We start from the raw sequence: 22,107 nt of genomic DNA, 5'->3' as shown, positions 1-22,107 counted from the left end.
TAGGGCAGAAGAAAAAGAAGATGAAGAAGCTCTAAAAACAAAACGCACATAGAGGCAACCTCAATCACTGTTACAAACTACAAATGTATTTTTTTCCTTCCTCTGTAGGTATGTTTTGAGTGTTTGGGTGTGTTGTCTGCAATGTTATTTTGTGAACTGCTGCTGTCTCGGCCAGGACTCTCTAATGCAAGATTGTTTTCTATCTCAGTGAGACTTATCTGGTTAAATAAAGGTTTAAAAAATCTGTCTTACTACGTCTTGACTGCTCCACTGAAGTCGTGTTACATGTTATTCTTCAGCGAGCACGTCAATCCTGTGTTGTATAACTGTCTTGTAATGCGTCAGCACTCAAGTCAAACTTCTTGTGCAACCATTGTATAGGCAAATTATTCTCTCTCTCTCTCTCTGCACTCCTCTTTCACTGTGTCTCATCACTTCAAGGCCAATGTAAGTGCTCTCACTTTGTTTCACTGCTCTTCAGCTTCCTTCCAAGCCTAGACTACTCCCAGGCTGCACATTCCCAACAACCCATCACACACACACACACACACAGTCTGTCCCAGCCGGCTGAGTCCTGCATCCAGCCAGGCCAGCTGACCAGACGCCCCCCTAGCAAAACTGTGTGTTGTTCTGTTAGCCACATGCCTGGTCGCTCTCTGACCCCTGACTCCCCTCACCTCTCCCTGCAGCTTTACAGGGTTCAGTCAATGAACGAGGGCCTCCCTGCTCCATCTGCACCCGGCCCTGACCCGCAGCTTAGCCTGGAGGCTCGGGAATGTCCAGCATGTCAGCCTGACACCGCCAAAACAGCTTAGAAACCACCTGACCCCTCCAGAAGCAAAACACTGCACACTGAGCCTGGATAGGTGCTACTCGTTGTCACAAATAAAGTCAAGAGGAAACAGCATTCAGATGGCTTGTTGTTCCCCTAATTCAATGTATTTTGGGTTAAAACAGGATGCTGACTCGGGCGCTTTTTTTTAATTAATTCTGTTATGATATGTGGAAAGGAAGTAGTCCTACACATTGCTGTAATTTGTAACTTGCAAAACATTCAGAAAAAAATCTTCAAAGTTTCAGTCTGAGACCTTTGGCAGGCAGACATGAAATAAGGTTGACACGGTGATACATAAAACATAGCACACATGGACACATGACAACGCGTCATTTACCGTGCAAACTGCGCTGGAAAACACAAACAAATCATTTGCATCAGTTTCTTTTTCCTTTTGTGAAAATTTTTCCAGCAGTGTACAGGACTTCCTCCTTTCTACATTTCATCCTTTTGTGTTCCAACGCACCTGCATAAAGATAACTCAGGTGTACAAAAGTTATTGTTTGCAATCTGTAATATGAGCTGAGAAAAGCAGCTACGACCAGCAAATGTTTGGTGTTTCTCACTTGATAAACAATGAAAACAATTAATCTATTATCAAAGCTATAATCAATTAATGCATTGTCAATTGACTAATAGGCTGATCCATTAGAGTTTCAGGTCTAATGGAATGTGAAATTTGTGAAAACTGTTTGAAAATCTCTGACGTATTATTGGCTGGAACATGTCAACCACTGATATGCCATTATGCAATAAAAAAAAAAAAAATTAAAAATGTACATTTCCGTTAATTAAAAAGATATACAATATGAAATGGAGATCCAGCTAACAGGGTGAAAAAGTTCTTTTTCATTTCACTGTGACTTTAATGAAAAAATTCAGAGCCGAGTTACACGGTGGAAAAAGTTAAAGCTATGGAGTGGCACACTGCACAACTCTATTTGCAGGGTCGCCGGCTTTCAGGGCTTTCTAAGCAAGTCTCTACCAAACAATCAATCAGCCGTTATTGACAGGCTGTTTTGTAAATGGTTGACAGTGCAGGTCACATGCAGAGCCGACACAGCCAGCTGCAGCATCATCTGCTGTATTGATGTCAGACACTGGAGGCTGGAGCTGAAGTGACAAACGACTACACCACTGACCGTGTTCTACAATGACCCCTGAGGATGAGCAGTGTCGAAAGAAGAGAGTGTGCATGTGTATGATAGACAGAAAGAAAGAGAGGGGGGTAAGAAATGCCATATGCTAAGTATGCTAAGTTCTAAAATGTGCATGGCTGCCGCATATTTAAGAGTTAAAAGCACACACTTTGACCCATGAATGTTACCTGCCAAGAACAACGTCTAAAAACACATTCCTACAAAAATGAAAAAAAAAAAAAAAAAAACAGAGAGGCGAGGGCCCTAAAAAAAAAAAATCCTGCAGACTACACTTGCAATACAAGACGTGCTTTATTTATCCACCTGTGCCTCAGTGCAGTCAGACAAACGCGATTTGAATGAAACATAAGTAAATACATAAGAATAGTGTTGCAAGAGTGAGAGTGCAGGATGTTTCTTTCATATTGATCCTTTCATGTTTCACCCTGATGCACCTGCTCTACAAAGCTCTCTGTTTATTCCTGTTCCATTTAACACATATCCAAATATATTCTGTTTTGCCTTTATTTATCCGAGGAAAGTCAACTGAGCAAGGATGCCTCTTTCAGGAGTGCCCTGATTCAGTTTGCACAAGTGCATCTCAAAAAATTAAAATATCGTGGAAAAGTTGAGTCACAATTCATAAAAATCAAAAATCCAATATCACAAAATATTAGAATATTACATAAGACCAATCAAAAAGGATTTATAATGCAGAAATGTTGACATTCTGAAAAGTATGTTCATTTATGCACTAGATTACTGGGCTTGACTGGCCAGCCAATTCACCTGATCCGAACCCCATAGAGAATCTATGGTATATTGTCAAGAGGAAGATGAGAGACTCCAGACTCCAACAATACAGACGAGCTGAAGGCCCCAGTCAAAGCAGCCTGGGCTTCCATAACCCCTCAGCAGAGCCACGGGCTGATGGCCTCCATGCCTCGCCGTACAGTCATTTGTGCAAAAGGAGCCCCGACCAAGTACTGACTACATGAATTAACATACTTTTCAACAGGTCAACATTTCTGTACTATAAAACCTTTTTTTGACTGGTCTTAAGTAATATTCTAATATTCTGATGCACTGGATTTTTGATATTCATGAACTGTAAGCCGTAATCTTCAAAGTTAACACAAAAAAGGCGTGAAATGTTTCACTTTATGTGTAATGAATCTAAAATATATAACAGTTTCACTTTTTGAATTACATTAAGGAAAAAAAATTTCCATAATATTCTATTTTTTTTGAGAAGCACCTGTACACCTGGGAGCTCACTGGTATAACAAGTCTTCTGCTTAGGTATGAAGCAGTTGGGCGGCTAAATGCCTTGCTCAAGGGCACACCAAGGTAGTTTTTGAGGCAGTGGAGACGATTACTCATTCACTTTCCACCCACCTACATCTTTTCAGCGAGTTCAGCGGCAGCAGTACATAAAACAAAGTTCACGGCAGTACAAAGACACAAACAATATCACTTTTAATATTCTATACCAAGCAGCGGTGGCTGTCAGTGTCGTGTGTAAAAGGGTTTTTCCTGACAGCCGGAGCTTTGTTCCCGCAGTTTGCCACTGAGAAGCAGCCAGCCATACTGATGAAAGCCCAGAGCAGATAACGCCACAAAGGGAGGCTTCAAACTTCAGAGCCTGCCTGGCCTTAACTTTCCCCAGGCCTGGATAAGGAGAACCCTGTCATTTGCAACAATGCTACTGTAAAGCAAGCTCGCTTGTCGCCCGACTCGGAATCTGCACAGATAAGGAACTCTGAAAGGAAATAGAAAGCCCCAAAACCCACACAAGCAAGACAAGTAGGCAGCGGGGGTCTGCATTTGAGAGATTAGCTCATGTTGTACCGCCGTTTGAATCCACTTAGTTTCAAATTGTCCCCGACCTCGCTGCTGGAGGGGTCGTATTCTGTGGTCGACAGCTGAACCTGATCCTGTGGTTATCACAAAGAAAGTGCACTTGCTTCAGCTGTAATGACAACATCACTGACGGCGATGGCTGCAGCTCCTTTATCTCAGCTCTATTTCAAGGCTGATACAAGTACGCTCGCACACCCATGCACAGGACACATGATTACTCCAAAATAAGCCCACACTTCAAGGAAGAGACACACACTGTAAACACACACACAAAACAATTTAGAACTGGAGCCATCAGCAGCATCGGCAGAGCACACAAATCACTGATCCTATCGGCCTGCCTCTGTTCGGCTCATACTCACTTGTCTTGTTGCACTTGACTTTGGAGAGGAGTTTGTGTGCCAAGAGAAGGTCTCCATTCTTCACGGCCACCAGCAGATCCTGTTCTTTCCCCATTTCTACGGCCTTGACCACAGACACACGCTACTAACAGCAGTCAGTCACGGAATATGCGTTTTTGTTCTTCTTCTTCTTCTGCTTTCAACACTCCTTCAACATAGTGAAAGTGTACTCCATAAAGATGTCCAATTCTCCAAAAAAAAAAAAAAAAAAGTCTTCAATTCTTGTGTCTTTGCAAGACAATGAAGAGTTCAGAGTTCACAGTTAGCCATCTCATTCCAGTGGAAAGACGCCATGGGACGATACAGGGCTCAACGCCATCTAAAGAGGAAGAGTGTTAGGTAAACCAGGTAGTCTTCTCCCACTTGTTGTCAGATTTTGGATCCATTTCCTGCGATGGACGCCTGGTAGTCTGACGATCAGGCCTGGTTGAAGGTTAGTGTATGTTCATATGTCCATGGTCCATCTCAGACAATCTCGAGGCTGCAGGAGGCCGACCTGCCCGAGGGAACACTAGACAGAGAGGGGGTGAGAAAGTTCACATTGTCAATCTCTCGCTTCTATAATACATCAAAAAACCCAATTTTCTTCTAACAGACATGATCAGTAGCTTCTTTGTAGCATTTTCCTGGCTGTGACACTACCAGCTGATATTTTTTCGCCCTATTGCTCTTTGGGATTTCATAAAGAACATGCGACGACACCTGTCCCCACAATCAATGGCACAGGCTGTTTCCCACATGCTATAGACAATATCAAAGATCATATTTTTGAACAAATGCCTCAGCATTGTGATGATAATGGAGGTGTAACTGTTGGTCCTTACATAAGAATACATCCTTTAAAAACAGGAATAGACATCACTTATGCTATATCGATATGACGATATCCAAAATCCCAGATGATATCTAGTCTAATATCACAATATTGATATAATATTGCTATAGTGCAAAGTCCTACTGCCAAGTTAGTTAATGATTCATGAATAATACTAAAATAATTCGCTTTTTCTTTTTTTTTTTTAATGAAGCTTGTAAGGACTAGGTGATTATCTTTAATTTGGCCCAAACTTTGTTTGCTTACTCTAATACTGAAAGCCCAGTCCCTCAGAGGGGTGAACCTCATCTGTTACTTTTTCCATGCAGGAATACAGTCTCAGTCCATCCATAACATTCTCACAACTTTAAGGAAGCATGTTTGCAGTCCAGCAGTTTATGGTTTTCTGCCAGCTTAAGTCTGTGGGAAAAGTAGCACTTGCAGTTCCTTCTTTTTTCCTCTCCAAGAAGGGGAGTGAGGCAGAGCTGACCGCGGCTTCAAAACCAATTTGCCTGAAATCCCTATCGCTTGGGACAAGAAGTGCAGAAATGGCACTAAAGGGACACAAAATAACCAGGAGAAATGTTTTCAAGCAGGAGGGTAGAAACAGTCCCCCTGGGTTAGTCTTTTTCTACCACTGAGGCACATACAACATCAAACAAGCAGTTCCAGAGAGCCACACAGCCTCCAATTAAAACAGGAGCTGATTCTGGGTGCAAAACAAAACCACAATTAGGACTTCCAACGAGGCTCAGAGGCAAACTAAAAGGCCAGCAGAGCACTAGTCTCTACCTTGTTTCTAAATCGGTACTTAGTATGCAAGCTATGGAGAAATTAAATAGTGTTGAGAAGTTCTGCTATTAAAAAGCAAGTCAGCTGAATTTATATTTTTACACCTAAACCGCATCATGACACTGTTTGAGGGGCTCTGGGCTACATAGGACAGAATATGCATTCCCCTTGTCATCCTTTCACACATGAAAAGCCCAATCAAGTGAGGCACTTAAGGACTTTTCTACTTCAGCAGCAAGCTACTTTATTCCATTCCCTTCTTGCCTCTTTAGTTGAGTATGAATATCAAGAGCTTAGGTTACACTTTGCATGTCAAAAGCACAAGTAGCCTAACTTGCTTGCCAGCTAGTACAGATCTGCTGTAAAGATAGTTCAGCTATTCCTCCTAATAGGAGATGGATTGTACAGCAGTTGTAGCCCAGCAGCAGATGCCAATGCGTGTCTTTCCAATGACCCGTGATCTAAAACTAGCCAGGCACCTTGCCAGAGAGTAAACAACTGCATAGCACCTCACTGACATGAGCCAGAATGCAAACAAGGAGTCCAAAAAGGGTGTCATCACTAGTCACAGACATTGAATTATTAGTCTAAATCCCCAGGGCTAGAGCAGTAGCCAACTGGGCAGAGTCCCGTAAGGAGGCCTGTGCCCATCGCTGAACTGGAGTTGCTTATGCTGCCATAAGAAAGCACTTCACTCATGCAGACTTCAAAAAATATCACAAATCAAAAATAGCCAGGGTAGCTTCTCTGGGTCAAATTCACCCTAATAATAATAGGTTAGATTTTAACCAAAAAAAAAAAAAAAAAAAAAAAAAAAAATTGGAGTAACATATTTTAATTAATTTGTTTCCAACAACTTTTCTTGCTGGAACCTGTCAAACTTGGATACTTGGATACACTGTCTTGACACAGGGAAAATCAAAGCAATAGCTATAGCCCTGTCAAGAAAAAGAAAATTCAATGGAAAAAAACACTGAAACAACATACGTTGCATTGAAACCAAGAGAAATCAGTTGATCCTGCTGGCATTATTTCAGCTGTTTTGAAAAAGTGTTTAAAGACTGGATGGATTTTTTACACCTTCCCCCGCCGGTCCCAGTCCCGTTACGTCCCGCTCTCGCCTGTGGACAGAACACACATACGAAAGCTCCATTCGCAGGACTCCATTCGCAAGTTAACGCTAAATTGCTTACCTGTAAACGGCATCATCTATTAAAACACGACCTCTGGCAATTCATTAGTGTCCACTTGTAAATCCGGCATATATTGCTTCCACCAAGCAGCACATTATTTCAACAAAATTTTAAATTTTGTAATCGAGTCACCTGTTATCCCGCCGATGTGCCTAAACAAAAACGCCTCCTCGATGACGATAAGCGCGGCGTAAAACAACTATAAAAGTCCAGATTTTATTGGAAAAGGGTGGCGTTTGGTGCATTATATGTATGCCGAATTTACCAGAAGGGATTATCGGTTCTTATAAGGTTTACAATTGTGTTCTACTAAGTGTTTATGCTCGCCAGTAAGCAAAGAAACTCTAAAATACAGATTTCTGATCGGAGTTTGGCTACAGGACAAAAATATCGCGTTTAAGGAAACCCCAGACATGCCATGTCAACTCGGCTGGCAGCGCCAACTAAGAATGAACTGTCTACAAACCAAAACGGACACTGTGTCGGGCTGCCTCTTCGAACACATCTACACAAATTATGTGAACTGAATTATGTTATTGATTTAAATCCTCCCTAAGTTTAGTCTCTCCTCTTGCGCTTGCCCGTCTTAACTGTCAAGGTGCTCCGAGTCCCTGTCACGTAAAGTCCTAAACACAAACACACACACGCGCGCACACACACGCACACGTCTATCCACCTATAACACTGCGCTCATTTGGCAAGTTAAGTTCATTTAAGTTTGCTCTAAATGAATAAACGAGTCAGTAAAGAGAGGTCCGGTCTCACCTGTTATAAACACTGTTACAGAAGGCGGTGACAGACGCGTGTGTAGAAACTGCGGGCAATCCGCTGCCAGTGCGAGGAGTCCTGAGCAGCGTCAAGTGCAACATAATTTGCAACACTTCCGGTAGAGAGTTTCGCATCCCTGCCGAGAAAAGCCTCCACCCCTGTTTACCTTAAGCCAGGCCTTGGGAACCATGCGTGACCATGCAGGGCCAAGGGGCTGCAACCAAAAAGTCCACCAGGTGATTTCATTGACTAGCTGCTCCTCTCTGCTTGAAGGTGAGCTAATTAGTGAAATCAGCTGGTGGAGTTTTTGGTTGAAATGAAAACCTGCAGCCTCTTGGCCCTGCATAGCACATGGCTCCCCAGGCCTGCCCTTACCTTAACCCAAGGAATCCAAACCAAATCCATGCAGTGGCTGCATTTCTCAGGTGTAATGTTGATCTTCCACTGCATCCACTGAATACACTGAATATGCACAATTTTCCCATTGTGTATATTCAATTCCTTTTTTGACTAGAATGAAAAAAAAATTGCATTGGTTAAAACTAGTCATAATGTTAAAAATGAATGAAAAATATCATTATTTAGTTTGAACATGATGAGAAGTTATTGATAGGCTATATGGTAAATCATATACATAAATATGGAATTACAAAGCTTACCCCAAATGTCACTGCTTTTTATGTTAATTAAAAGAACGATCAAACTTATAAGCACCAAAAAAAAAGTAATAAAACTGTCAGTATGTACCATGAACTTTGTAAAGAGGAATAACTGATATGTTGTAGTCTAATTTGTTAATGATTATATATTAATGGAGTCTATTTTCCCCAATGATGTTTTTCATTAGATTTAGAATTTATTAGATTTTTTTTTTTTTTTTTAATTCATACTCCTGTCCTCTTCGCACATTATATTGAGCACATGTCGGAAATGTTTGTTTATTTGAGTGTAATTTCAATAAAGATCTATCTATCTATCTATCTATCTATCTATCTATCTATCTATCTATCTATCTATCTATCATCCACCCTGTAAGTCTTGTTAAGTTTCGGCAGAGGAAACAGGGTTTGGTTGCTTTTCTCCCTGTTAAGAAATGCATGCACGCACGGCATGCACAAACAAAACGTTGATCACAACTGTCAAAATAAAGGTCTTCTTGGTTGACGGTGCAGCGTTTTAGGACTGTCTCGCACGATACTTCAGTGTGAAAATGACAGAAAATTGGCTACTCTGTATAAAATGTTGTCATCAGTGGTTGTTTGATTTTGAAGGCAAAATGGCTTGATTTCCGGTCTTAACGCGGCCAACACGAGCCAACTTGAAGAGCTGAAGAGTTTGACAGCTCCTTCCCCAGAACCAGCCATCATAACCCGGCTCCTTCAGTCTGTAAATCACAGCGCACGGTGAGTCGTGTAAGGAAAACTGAATTAATGAACGTTAAGGAACCCATAGTTAAAGTCAGGGTTTCCTCTCAAACTCTTTCATATCCATACAGGCACAAAATAAACCGGGGATCCCCTTGTGATCACAGTCAGTCTGAGGAATTCACATGTGAAGACTTTTACACCAAACTGAAAAACGTTTTGTGATGGGATCATTATAGAGGTGAGATGAAACTTCTGATAATAATTAATATACATTCTCTGTTGGGGATTATTTCTGGTAAATTAACTATGAAATGGAAAATAATGAAAATCATGCTTGTTTTCCTGCATGGACACCCGGACCTATCCCGAGTGGGTGCTTGTGTTTTGGCGACATCTGCTGGTCATTAAGTGGTATTAGTTACAAGAGAACATTTTATTTATTAGCATAAAACAAATTCAAAACAATCTAATAAGGAGACATGGACTAGCCTGGGAATACTTCCAAATATTTCCAATACTTGTAATAAATAATTACATTAATGAATAAATAAATGCATATCAAGAAGAAGAAGAAGAAGTTGAAGAACTTTTTTTTTTTTTTTTTTCAGTTTTATTATTGTATGTACAGACGTACTAATAGGCTTTTGCATAAACTCTGCATGGTATAATATCGCCAGTTTTTCTAGAACTTTAAATCAGGATTAGAATCAGGATTATACAGATTTTCTAACCCCTTTTTGCAGTTCAGCATCAGAATGATCTTGCTGTAATTTTGAGTCAGTTCTTCACAGGATCATTTCGAGCCACATGATGAAGATTACTTTGCAGTCTATAAATAGACCACTATCTCAGCATTACAACATGTTGTCAGGCAAAAGGCTGCAGGGAACTAAATGGAAAAAGTGCACAAGACACTTTGTAAGTTACTTTTGTTCACTTACCTGCACATGTTTTAGAAGTTAAAGACAAGATTCAAAGCTCGTTACGTGACAAAAATAATTCAAAACAGCACTTTCTGTTTCTCTTCAAAGTGTTTTTATCCATTCACGAGAGATGATGCTCCACCAGGCTTTGTTTTGAAGGTTTTGTGCATTCAACACAATGCACCGTTTGCAGCTTGCATGTTCAACATGTATAGGCTATATGGGAAAACATAGAGAATTAAAGCTATCCTAACTTCTGTCTCTGACTTTTGGACATCCAATCTTAAAGGACCATACCCCATACATACATATAGTCCCTGGTTAAATTAAACTTTTCACCAGGGACTATTTTCTTTGGTGGAGGGACCGTTTCACTCCACCTAATTTCAAGTTATCAAAACACAAAAGTGCTGCTGCTTTTAGGAAACCTAATGTGGACAACTTTATCACGGTGATGGAATACTGGTGTGAAGAAAGTTTGAAGTCTCTGAAAGTTCATTTTCATATCGTAGTGGAATGAATGGAAACTAATGGCTGGATAAAAAGGGAGGAAAAATGATATTGGAGTTCCAAAATATGACTGCTTGCTTTGGGAAAAGATTAGCAGAAACTTGAAGTGAAGTGTATACATTTTGTCGATGTAACACTAAACATGCAGAATGACTGATCTCATCCTTTAATTAAGAGTAAAATTGGATTTCCAAATCCACATCCCAATTTGAATGGTCTCATTGTGTTTTGAAAGACCCAAGTTCAGCTCGATTTCCAATCTGTTTACTGAAATCGTGTTAGAAAGGTTTTGAAAAAATGGCCCCATGGCTGTTCAGTGATTGGCATTATTGGCTCTGCGCAGCACTGCTCAACAACTACTGTCATAAATGCTGAGAAATGTATAAAGTAAGTTTCCTTTAGACCAGTGGCAGAGGCAAATTCTCAGGAGCATGGATGAAAAAATGATGACATACACAAGTTGCTAAAGCTTATAATATATTCTCTAATGTTTGTGAAAACTGTCACGATTTTCATCCCTTTTGCATTGTGAGGCTGAAGTTTCGAAGATGAGTCGATGTTGTGGAAGGAAGAAATTTTGAGGAACTTGCCAGTGGGACTCCATCCTGAAATGCATATTTGGGTTCATGGAGGATCTTCAGACCACATATACTCTGAACATTATTCATGGGCTTCTTTTAACAGCCTTGTTTTCTACCCTGCCCTTGTTTTTCATGAGGTTTCTTTCACCCATTATTCCCCTCTGAAATCTCCTGAACTGTACCAAACGCGTCGGAAAAGTCTGAGCTGCACTTTTTTAGTCACAAAGCTTTCATAAAGTAACACTGGAAAGGGGAGAAAAAATATCGAATGCATTTTTTTTTCATCATGAATGGGGACATGAATGCAACGATCTGCATGTTGTCATTGTGTTACTTCAAAAAAAAGCCCACCATCTTCGAGAAGACAAGTCTTTCTGGGTCTTCAAATTTGACCCAATGGAAGCAGGTTTTGTTGTGATTGTATTGTCATGTATGAATCAGCGTTATTGGTTTTTCCACCTTGCTTCATTGTGGTTTTTGTATTTCTTTTAAGCTTTGTAGCTGCTGAAAATCAATTGCCTTCCAACAAAACAGAAACTTAATTGTTAATGCAACCAGGTTTAAATGAAATGATCATTGTGGAACTTAAAGCGATCTCTTTTGGCTTCATGGTTGTTTTGGCACTCAGACACAATCACCTGCTGGTTTGCCATCAAACCGAACATATCTCTTGTACTTACATAAAATTCCTGGGTTTTACTGATAGATGCGGCTATTCAAGGAAGTCTCCAGAGACTTCAGTAATCCACAAAGGTATTCAGCGGCTTAGGTTCTGTCAATAATACATGGGAAATGTTTAATTTTTTTTTTAAACTTGAATTTGCAAAATCACGTCAGATTTCCTTACAGTTCTTGGACAAAACGCCCTCAGGTCTCAGATTCTTCGTGTGGAAACAGATCATACTTTTAGGAAATGATTATTGAGATTATCTTGTCCAATAACATGAGGCAGTTGATTTAAATTAAAAACACTTATCATTTTTGTGACATGAACAGTAGCAGTAGATGGATGTCCAAATTGTTAAAAATAGATAGATAAATAAATAAATAAATGCATGATTGTTTTCTACAAGATATGAACATGGATACTTTATTAATACTGTTGCAGATTTGTTTTCTTAACAATGAGAGAAAATACGTTCATAATAAATAAACTGCAAAAAATTTAGTGGGATTTTCTCATGTGAGCTTTCACAAGCTCTGGCCGACTGAAGGCCATTTCACAGACAGAACATTTGTGTGGTTTCTCTCCCGTGTGGGTCATCTGGTGTCTTTTCAAAATCCCTGCACTTTTGAAACATTTGTCACATGTCAGGCATTTGTAGGGCTTTTCCCCAGTGTGCATCCTCATGTGTGCAGTAAGGTAATAAGACTGAACAAAGCCCTTTCCACACTCCTGACACTTGAACGGCCTCTCCCCAGTGTGGTAGCGATTGTGTATTTTCAGCTCCGACGCAGACCTGAAACTCTTGCCGCATTCGTTGCATGAATAAGGCCTTTCCTCTGTGTGAGTCAAATCATGTCTTGTCAACGAGCTCGCACTTCGGAACAATTTCCCACAGTGGGAGCACGGGTACCGCACACCATTGTGTAGTTTGGCCACGTGGAGATCTAAGCTTCTTTTAAGTGCATATGCTTTTCCACAGTGTTCACAGCAAAAGCGCTTCTCTTCAGCACTGCTGTGACAACAAAGCCTGTGAATTCTCAGGGCCGCGTTGGACTTGCAGCCTTTTCCACAGTCCCAGCAGAGGAATGGAGCCTCTTTGGTGTGAGTTCTGTCATGCAGCTTCAAAGCGGATGCGTAACTGAACGCTTTTGGACACTTGGGACACTTAAACGGGAGGTCACCTGTGTGGAACCTCTCATGCCTAATCAGACCTTTCAGATCTGTGTAACTTCGATCACAAAAAGTACAAGAGAAAGGCCCACTGAAATTATGTACATCCATGTAGTGCTGGTTGAGGTCTATGAAGCCTTTGAAGCTCTCATCACACATTGTGCAAGGACGAGGTTTGTGTCTCAGATTGTGAGTTTTGAGCCTTGCCATGTCTGGGAATGACCTGTTGCACTCGGCACAATACAGTGAATTTTCAGCAAGTTTGTGCTTTCCTAATGTCCTTGTGGACTTGGAACCCCTCGCATGTTCCTCTTGCTTTCCGCTTTTGCCTTCCTGATGAATAGCATCACACTCTCCATCATTAGTTTGCTTAACCTTGCATGCTGTTATATGCCTTTTCAAGTCTCTTTTTAACTTAAACTTTAAGTCACAATTTGGACACGAGTGGGATTCATCTGGATGCAGTTTCATCGGACATTTTATGGCTCCTGCTACTGTTCTATCACACAGGTGACACACATTTGAGCAGTCTGTCTCGTCTGTCTGCCTGTTTGGATGAGGGTTCTTATGTGAACACTGATTACTATGCTCTGATGTGGATTCGACAAGGTCATCTGGACTTGCAGATTTGCTTTTTCTATCACATGATGGTTTCTGGATTAATTTGGTGATTGTCTCTTGGCTTTCAACATCATCATCATGTACTGAGGAACCACCACATTTGTCGGAATGCCTCTTCAATCTTGCAATGCTCTTGTAACCTTTATTGCAAATGGTGCAATGATAAGGGTGTTCTCCTGAATGAATCTCTGTATGTTTTTCCAGGAGAGAGGGGAACGCAAGGGTCTTGCCACAACATTTACAATTGCCAGGTTCCTTGCAAGTTTCCCCATGAGGTTTCCTAACAACAACCTCTGATTCCTCTTCACCTGTATTTTCCTGGTGAATTGTTGCATCAGTGTCACTGTTCAAAAGTACCTGGTTCTGCTGTGCCACGTTTGCCAGCTGGACTGAGCCACTACATGGCTGGTGATCATTCTGTTCGGCGTTTGAAGGAAGTTCCTCTCCAGAAGGAGCGTCCACATGTTGCTGATTCACCACACATGCCTTTTTATGAGTTCTTATCTGTTGTGTGCATTGGGCAGTGCTGTCACAGTTACTGCGGGCTGCAATGACGGGGTCGCAGGGGTCCAAAGGTTGACTTATGAGTTTGTCAGAAACTTCACACTGGTTAGGATCTTGAGGGTCTTTGTCCTCAGGTGTCTTGGATGATGCATTCCTAGGTTGTTGCACAGTGTTTCGACAGACATTTAACTCGTGTCTCTTCAGGTCATACTGGAACTGAAAAAGTTTCTTGCACAGTGAGCACTGGTATGGTCGCTCCCCTGTGTGGCTCCTCTGATGCCGCCTCATGTCGGACGCACGGGTGTACGTTTTACCACACGTGGGACAAGTCTTGCTTGTCGACAAACCTCTGAGTCCACTCTTGGACTGCTCATTTTTGGATGCTACTGTCAAGAATGTTTTCATCTTCATACCCCGGTTTTGTCTGACCGGTCTTGAGGACACAGTCACGACCGGCTCAAGTGTTAGCACTTGGACAGCTGGTGTATAAAGAATGGGTGACAGCATCGCATTAGACACGTCCATGTTTTTCATTTGTTTGTCAGTTAGCATGCTGTTACTGGCCTCCATGTGCTCTTTTTTAAGGCACCTTTCACTCTCAGAAGAGCTGCTCACTCCATAATCATTGTTAGCGGTGGTTCTGTCTGACAGTTCAAGTTGTTCATCCTCGCCAGTAGCTATTATTGAGCCCACATCTCCAACACAAGTCTTGTTCTCTGTGCATCCAATCCCCTCAGCAGGTATCTCCACATTATAACCAACTTGAACCTCAACGCCACAGGAGTCTAAACCCATATTATCTCCGTGCAAGGATTCAACATGTTGTACAGTGCAAGGAAACTCATCCTTTGCTCCCCTATCACCACTGACACAGAAATGATTCTCAACACAGCTGCTTTCCGTCTCTCTCCTCGTCTCTCCTTCGCTCTCCACACTTGAGTTTTGTGAGTCTTTTGTCTCCACCGTCAGTTCTTTGCCAAATGAGTCCATGTAATCAGTCAACACATTTGCTATTAAAACAGTGTCCTCCTGATCTGTCGCAGCACTTTCCATAGGTAGGAGGCAGAGAGCTGTACAAATGTTATTGCCAGCATTTGGATTATCTGAAAAATCAGAACACATACAGTTAACCGCAGATTGTAATCACAGATGTCTACCAAACTGACGTGGCACTGTGAATTCGAAACACTACCTTGTAAAATATCAGCCCACTTATGTTCGATCTTTTAGACATTCACTTGAACATTATCATCAGCAGCAAGCTAAAGTCAAAGAGATAAACCACAAAAACAATAGTTTAACAGTCTAATCTACATTACCATTATCGCTGGACTGGCTAAGGGGTTTTTGATACTCCAGGAGAGATTTAAGTTCCTGAGGGTGAGAAAAAGACTCCACACATTCTGCCAGGACTGAGGGGACGTCGCTGAGCATACAGGCCACCTGATCACAAAAGCAAACTTATTTAGTTTCATTGTTACAAACGTCTGAAGTCCAAAGCCTCTTTACTGCAGAGTGCAATAATATTGTGGGTTACCTGTTGAAGACTTGGTATAATAAGTAACTTCTCCAGCTCCAACAGGAATTTCTCCATAAGCATCTGTATGTCTTCATTATACTTGTGTCCAAATTTCACTGGGTAAACATCCTGAAATTGAGCATTTAATCAGGGGTCGGTATAGTTTATACATTCTACAGCAGAACAAGTGAGCAAAGATTCACAGCATCTAGCTCTCAAAACCAGATACACTAACCTTGAAGAAGTGCTGCCTCTCATCTTTGTCTTTCACGAGGGTTTGAAGAAGACTCAGGATGTTTGAGCCATATGATCCATCCCCGGAATCACTTGTCTGTGATAAATCATATTACAAAGGTCTGTTAGTTGTATTTGTTGCATTATAGTAATCATACAATGTATGAAATGAACACACTCTCACCTTCATGTTCCATAATGAGGTGAGTGTTCGAATTATGTCCAAGTGTGGCTGAATGGCCTCAAGGTCTATCATCTGCTCTGGGCGGCACAACTCCAGTATCAGCTAATACCAGGGGAAATCCATCGTAAATTCCCATTAGATCTCAGAGGCACCTCTGATAAAATGCATGGAGGCAGTATTACGGCACACCATTTCATAATTCCTAATTGGTTCTGAAACTGTACCTGCACCCGAAGACCAAGACTCAGCAAGGCCCTCTGTCCGTGATTAAGGAGCCCAGGGACAATCTCAGTGACCTTCGTAACAAAGTCATCCAGTAACCCGTAGTCGGTCACGGCTTTCTGCTGGACTGTCTGCCACATTGCTGCAGACAGCAGTCGAAGTGGTGGGACCAGGAGGCGCAGACAAGAGAGGGGAAGAGGAGGCTCTAGAAAACAAGACATAACTTGAATGTGTTAGGATTTGCACTGAAGTGAATGTTACAGAATGAGTGATTAAATTATTTCATGAAAAATAAGTCATGATACATGGGCAAAAGTGAGCACAGTGGTATGATATGCGTTAGTGAGAAAGGGGGAGAGGGAGGTCATTGTGCATCCCAAATACCCTTTTTCTACATGCTTGCAAATTATAAATCAACTTTACTTGGTATTCATTACTGAGAGGTAATCTGTAGATCATAATTTAAGACATTTTACAAATGGCTGGGCATAGACTATACAACACCAGACACTATATATATATTTTTTATAAACTCCTGGATACACCTGTATCCATGGTATTATTTGGAGGAAGACTAGGAATAACAACAGAGCAAACATAAAAAGTCGAAACTTTTTAGAAATATACACTGCTTGGTGTATAGTGTCGATGCCGAATTGAAGCGTAGCTCTTCAAGAACCAAAACATGTCTTGAGGTGTATTTTAAAAGAAATGCATGTTTGCCAATGCACAGGGAAAACTTAAATTTGTCTGATTTTTGAACACATTTCCGACTACATTCTGTCAAGTCTGAGAGCCTGCGCTTTTCGGGGATACGTTCGCGTAAACCCCAGCAGGTAAACCACAGAGTTGCGATCCGACCAGCCTGCGCAAAAGACAAAACAGAGCAAATATAAAAAAAGCTTCACGCGTTCAGTTAGAACCGTGAATGCAATTATCGTTTCAATTACACGCTTTTGTGAATTCCAACATTCACTATGCTGGAAAAACTATCGAAAAACAAACATTTAGCCATAGTCGTCACCGGTGCCTGTGGGTTATTTTAGAGGTTATGGAACGAAGCCATGGTGGCTCTCGCGTCACACGGGAGAATAAAAGATCTCCAAAACACGGATGCGAGCTACCTTTCCTCTCGGGCGTATGATGCATATTTCAGCTTCAACAGAGACGTGTTGGGTCCCCGGTGGAAAAAAAAAATGAAATAAAATAAAAAATAAGCCATAAAATAAATAAAGAAGCCGGAGCATAAGTCAAAGAGCATACAGTTGACAGTTGATTCCGGGCACATTAGGCGGTAGCACAGGAAGTGCGGAAACACTCGCGGAAGTTAGTTTTGTGTGTTGACAAAAACAAAACAAGAACAATGTCAGGGTGTGCTACCTAGCGCTGCAAACAGTAGCTTTGACAGTTTACTCAGTGGATTAGGATGTCGAGTAAATAGCTGGATTTGTAAAAGCCGCCGCGCCCTCAGGTTGGTTTGTTTGTTGTATTTGGAAGCGGGGACATGCTCTGGCGTGTTGCTTTACAATTGGATGCCGTTACTCTTGTCTACTAACATTTGCGCCTCACTTCTCTGCCTGTGTGTCCGCCGGCCTGTCAGTCAGCCGCTTGCTTGGACTGTACCCACAGTCTGGTCGCTCTTCCCACGCAGACTCTGAGTTGTTTGTCCGTATGTGTCATCTACAGCTGAGGACATTGCTTTTTGTAGCGTGGGTGTTGGGCTACATTGCCTTTCTGCTCTCCATCAGAAGAATGTGGTCGGGGAAGTACGTGCGCAGTCCGCTCGCACGCTCACTCTTCATGAACATGGCGAGCGAGAGCGAGGCGGCGGGGATCGAGACCCAAGAGGTACGTGCTGTCACTACCGGGGGACAAGTGGGGAAGTTTGCCCGGCCACACTTACTGTGGTATTTTCTGTGTTGGGGCTACATTCGTACAACCCGTAGAGACCACAGTCGGAGGAAACACCTACCAGACTTCCATTAAAAAAAAAAAAAAAAAAAAAAAAAATCTGGCCAAATAATGTTGGCTTGGTTATCAGTGAACGAGGCGTGTGTTTTTGATAGATAGATAGATAGATAGATAGATAGATAGATAGATAGATAGATACTTTATTCATCCCGCAGGAAATTCACGTTTTTTCAGCAGTATCCACAGATTACAGATTAAGTAAATACAAAAAAATAAAAATAAAAATAAAGAATAAGATCTGAGTACAACAGAATAACCTAAGTACAACCCAGTGTGCAAAAAGCAATGTGCAACAACAACAACAAAAAAAAAAAACAGAAAAAAACGTGTGCATGGGTGTATAAAATGTGCATAGAGGTAGGTCAATGTGCAAATTTGGAAGAAATATACAGTATACACATGATAAATAGCAGTAAGCAATATAAACACTATAAACAAGGATTATAAAAAGATAGAAATATGAACATTTTTGACGATAGGCACTGGCACGCTCATTTGCCAGATTTTTGAATGGAGTCTGCCACATGATAGAAGGAATCACTCGAGAAGATCTGCTCCTGAGAGTGCCAAGAAGTCCGTCTTTTCTGACTCATTCCTTTCCATTTAAATTCTGATTTTGCGTTCCCTCAAGATATTTTGTGCCCATCGTCCTGGATTCCCCTGTCACTGACTGTGTGTTATGCCACCTTGCCACATCTACAGATTACTAAAGAATTAGACGGAAACACTAAATGTAAAGTTGTCATGGTGTGTCCCAAGGGTCAATATGGATTCTAGGCTTTTCTCTTGTCTCCTGTGTGCAGTGGTACCGGTGCTGTCCTGACCTGCTTGGAGACACGGTGCGGCCGCTGTTTGTCCAGAGCCACCTGGACACAGACACCCAGGCCTTCCTCCGGCGGAGCGTTGAGAAGTCCGGCTGGCTGTTCACTCAGCTTTACCACTCTTTCATATCGTCAGTCCTCAGCCCGCTGATCTCCCGCACCTCCATCAACGGGTGAGTCGAGTGTCTTTCTGTGTCGCCCCGTCCACGCCGGCGTACATCGCTCTGATCCTCTCTCTCTGTCCTGACTCAGGCTTCTGGGTCGTGGCTCTATGTTTGTGTTCTCGGCGGAGCAGTTCCAGCGGCTGCTGCGGGTCGGCCCAGACTGGAGGGCAGAGAGGCTGCTGGACCTGGGGGCCGGGGACGGAGGTGTCACCGAGGTGATGGGAGCCCATTTCAGGGAAGTCTACGCCACCGAGGTCTCTGCTCCCATGAGGTGGCACCTGCAGAGGAGGAATTACAAGTGAGTATCCTTCCTTTTTTTTTTTTTTCCTCGTCTTTGTCTTCTACTTTGTTTCAATTCCAGTAATTACATTAATAGAACACAAGCCTGGTTCAGTTTTAAATCCCCTTCGATTACATTTTGAACCAGATTTATGTCTGGCGCTGTGTTAGTTACAAAATCAGAATTGAAATCGGACATTCTTGTCTTTTATAGCAGTGATTCTCAAATTTTGTTTTGTGTTGTGGTTACTTTTTGTAACTTGTGTTCCACTATGTTTATGTCCACTATCTTTATCATTCTTTGTAAAATTGTCTTTGTCCTCTTCAAATCTTTCTTGAAAAAGAGATTTCAGTGAGACTATCTGATTACATAATGTATAATTTAACTAAAAAAAATGAAACTGAGTTGACCTTTGCTAATGCATGATTATTTTTTAAAGAATAAAAGGCAGAACTGCATTACAAGCCTTAACCAGCACACATATCCTGGCACTTTTAGCTGAGGGAGGAAATAATCCTTACCTCTCTCTCTTTCTATATATCCCTGTCTGGCTCAGACTGCTGGGTATAGATGAGTGGCAGCAGACGGGGTTCCAGTATGATCTGATCAGCTGTCTGAACCTGCTGGACCGCTGCGACCATCCTCTGGAGCTGCTGCGGGGCATCCGGCGATCACTGGTCCCCGGCACAGGCAGAGTCATCATGGCTGCGGTGCTTCCCTTCCAGCCCTACGTGGAGATCGGTCAGTCGCCCACTGCACCTTCTTTTGTTTGCTGATCAGATTATGCTGCATTTTCAGTATGTGCAGTATATTCAGATGGTCTCTTATTCATAGAGATAACTTAGTACCCTCGCCGCTGCTGGTATGATGCAAATGAAAATGTCCTGTATTTGTTTCCAGGAGGGAGATGGCAGCGCCCAAAGGAACGCCTGAGAGTAAAGGGGAAGACGTGGGAGGAGCAAGTGACCAATCTGTCCAATGAGGTGTTACGAGGGGCGGGCTTTCAGGTCGAGGCTGTGACTCGGTTGCCGTACCTCTGCGAAGGCGACATGTATAACGATTACTACGTACTTGACGATGCTGTATTTGTTCTCAAGGCTTTAGAGGATTGAAAAGCCTCTCATTCGTTGCTGATGAGATCAGACTTGACTGTGTTTTATCTTTTAATGAATACCAAATGATGTGCTGGACGATGAGGGGCTCGGGCTTCGCTTGACTTCAGTGTGTCTTGGGCTATTGCTCCTTGGGAGACTCCTAGTGCAATTTTGAAAGGCTTCATTCATGAACACTGTAAATATTATTTTGTGCTTTGAACAAACTGGTCAGTCAGGTTTGAAGCTCAGGTAGCTCCTACATTTACCAGCCATCATGTGTGACAGTGATACCTCTACTACGTAAGCAAAAAAAAAAATATCTGAAAGGCAGTTTGCCAACCTTGAAATGACACTTTAACTCACTGCAAAACTATAGAGAAGCTCAAATCTTCTTCAGACATATCAGTGTGGAATTGGTGTGTGTTCTGTAAAGTGTGTTGTATTACATGGGTTTCATGTCAGTGCTGTGGTTCATCATTCCTTCAACTGAAGATACTGTACTACCAATGGAGAGAATCTCACAATCTCATATTTTGCGTGTTTCATTCATAGGGCCAATGCACACAGACTATCGCTGACTCAAGCAAAGTAAATTGGGCTCATCGTGTTTAATGTTATAAATGCTTACTTAATTTTAATGGCGATAAAAGCAATATGAGGCCTTCTATGTCAATACTGTGCGTATAGGATATCATAGCACAACGGTCTGTTTAAAATGTGCCACGTTTAATGTTGTTTGTATTGAAAGAGTACAAAGAATCCAAGAGCAAATAAACTTTTTTTTGTGTTTCTTAGTTTTTGTTCTCTCATGAGATTCTGTGATTGTAAATGTGATTTCTGATTTGTCATTTTGAATTGCAGTCTGAGCAGTAGCTCCCTAAGTGGGGTTCAAGGAGCTTCAGGAAGCCCCCAGCCAAACGGAGATGAGTTTATTTTCATTAGAGCGAGTGAAGTGTTTGGGATCCATAAAAAGTTGAGCCTCTTTGACAGAGAAGTTGGCACAATGCTGCATTCAGTGTGCACAATGATTGTACGGATGGTTTATTTCATTGCCTATGGATTTAAGTGTTCAGGAGTTAAACCACATTTCAGAAACAAAGACACTATAATATTTAAGCTTTCTTGCGGTTACACCAGCTGTTTGACACATTAGTAATATTGAATCAAATATTGCAACATGAACTGCAACCCAGAATCCATCAAGTAGCTGTGTAACACCCATGGCATATTGATCAGTGTGACCACAAGCTGATCTATCATGAGAATGCATGTTGTTTTAGTTGAAATGGAAATTATTCTTTATATTTCATTGCAAGCATGAGTGCAAGTCGCAAAGTTTGCTGCCAAATCTAGAGGGTAACCGTATTTCCAGCTGGGGATGTGAGATTTACCAGCTTTCCAGCGAAACCTCAACGCAGCACGCAGTTTGCATAGTTTATGTCAATGAGCGCCGCTCTTCTCTGATTGGCT

General features: G+C 41.8%; 3 protein-coding genes and 1 long non-coding RNA gene across 8 annotated transcripts in view; 2 read left to right on the top strand and 2 right to left on the bottom strand.

Moving 5' to 3' along the window:
- The window catches only part of LOC115377953 (CASK interacting protein 2), a 62,920-nt gene extending 55,010 nt beyond the window's left edge, over positions 1-7,910 (bottom strand). For all 3 annotated transcript variants that reach the window (XM_030078036.1, XM_030078037.1, XM_030078038.1), the window contains exons 1-2: positions 7,803-7,910; positions 4,200-4,749 (exon numbers count right to left, since the gene is read on the bottom strand). In XM_030078036.1, coding sequence (XP_029933896.1) covers positions 4,200-4,293 — 94 coding nt within the window. In that variant the 5' untranslated portion in view covers positions 4,294-4,749; positions 7,803-7,910. The remainder of the gene's footprint in view (positions 1-4,199; positions 4,750-7,802) is intronic.
- A 1,191-nt stretch (positions 7,911-9,101) lies between these two features.
- Positions 9,102-11,781, top strand: LOC115378063 (uncharacterized). The gene is made up of 3 exons (XR_003930098.1): positions 9,102-9,208; positions 9,301-9,410; positions 11,139-11,781. It is a non-coding gene; the product is annotated as an uncharacterized LOC115378063 (long non-coding RNA).
- A 467-nt stretch (positions 11,782-12,248) lies between these two features.
- Positions 12,249-17,995, bottom strand: LOC115378059 (zinc finger protein 91-like). 3 transcript variants are annotated; one of them, XM_030078179.1, is made up of 7 exons: positions 17,864-17,995; positions 16,310-16,512; positions 16,086-16,187; positions 15,903-15,998; positions 15,686-15,796; positions 15,468-15,591; positions 12,249-15,251 (listed from the first exon to the last, which is right to left on the bottom strand). In XM_030078179.1, the coding sequence occupies exons 2-7, from the start codon at positions 16,445-16,447 to the stop codon at positions 12,352-12,354; spliced, it is 3,471 nt and encodes a 1,156-aa protein (XP_029934039.1). In that variant the 5' UTR covers positions 16,448-16,512; positions 17,864-17,995; the 3' UTR covers positions 12,249-12,351. The 3 variants fall into 3 exon arrangements, with proteins under 3 accessions (XP_029934039.1, XP_029934038.1, XP_029934040.1); XM_030078178.1 differs by lacking the exon at positions 17,864-17,995 and adding an exon at positions 17,432-17,576; XM_030078180.1 differs by lacking the exon at positions 17,864-17,995 and adding an exon at positions 16,935-17,039.
- mettl9 (methyltransferase 9, His-X-His N1-histidine) lies at positions 17,979-21,431 on the top strand. Its single transcript, XM_030078181.1, has 5 exons — positions 17,979-18,155; positions 19,082-19,272; positions 19,352-19,561; positions 20,100-20,284; positions 20,444-21,431. Exons 1-5 carry the CDS (start codon positions 17,979-17,981, stop codon positions 20,653-20,655), a joined length of 975 nt encoding a protein of 324 aa, XP_029934041.1. The 3' UTR covers positions 20,656-21,431.
- Positions 21,432-22,107: the final 676 nt, after the last annotated feature.

The sequence above is a fragment of the Myripristis murdjan genome, chromosome 19 (genome assembly GCF_902150065.1).
Source record: "Myripristis murdjan chromosome 19, fMyrMur1.1, whole genome shotgun sequence".
NCBI lineage: Eukaryota > Metazoa > Chordata > Actinopteri > Holocentriformes > Holocentridae > Myripristis > Myripristis murdjan.
This window is presented reverse-complemented; position numbering and strand designations above follow the sequence as displayed.

Bases quoted from the DNA above. Each gene is read 5' to 3' on its own strand.
- LOC115378059 (XM_030078178.1), bottom strand. From the start codon at position 17,456: ATGCATCATACGCCCGAGAGGAAAG. The intron at 16,513-17,431 runs GTAGCTCGCATC...CTTGTTTTCTAG, and splicing joins TCATACGCCCGAGAGGAAAG to AGCCTCCTCTTCCCCTCTCT. The intron at 15,592-15,685 runs GTAACCCACAAT...TTTTGTGATCAG, and splicing joins TTATACCAAGTCTTCAACAG to GTGGCCTGTATGCTCAGCGA.
- mettl9 (XM_030078181.1), top strand. From the start codon at position 17,979: ATGTGTCATCTACAGCTGAGGACATTGCTTTTTGTAGCGTGGGTGTTG. The intron at 18,156-19,081 runs GTACGTGCTGTC...TCCTGTGTGCAG, and splicing joins CGGGGATCGAGACCCAAGAG to TGGTACCGGTGCTGTCCTGA. The intron at 19,273-19,351 runs GTGAGTCGAGTG...GTCCTGACTCAG, and splicing joins TCCCGCACCTCCATCAACGG to GCTTCTGGGTCGTGGCTCTA.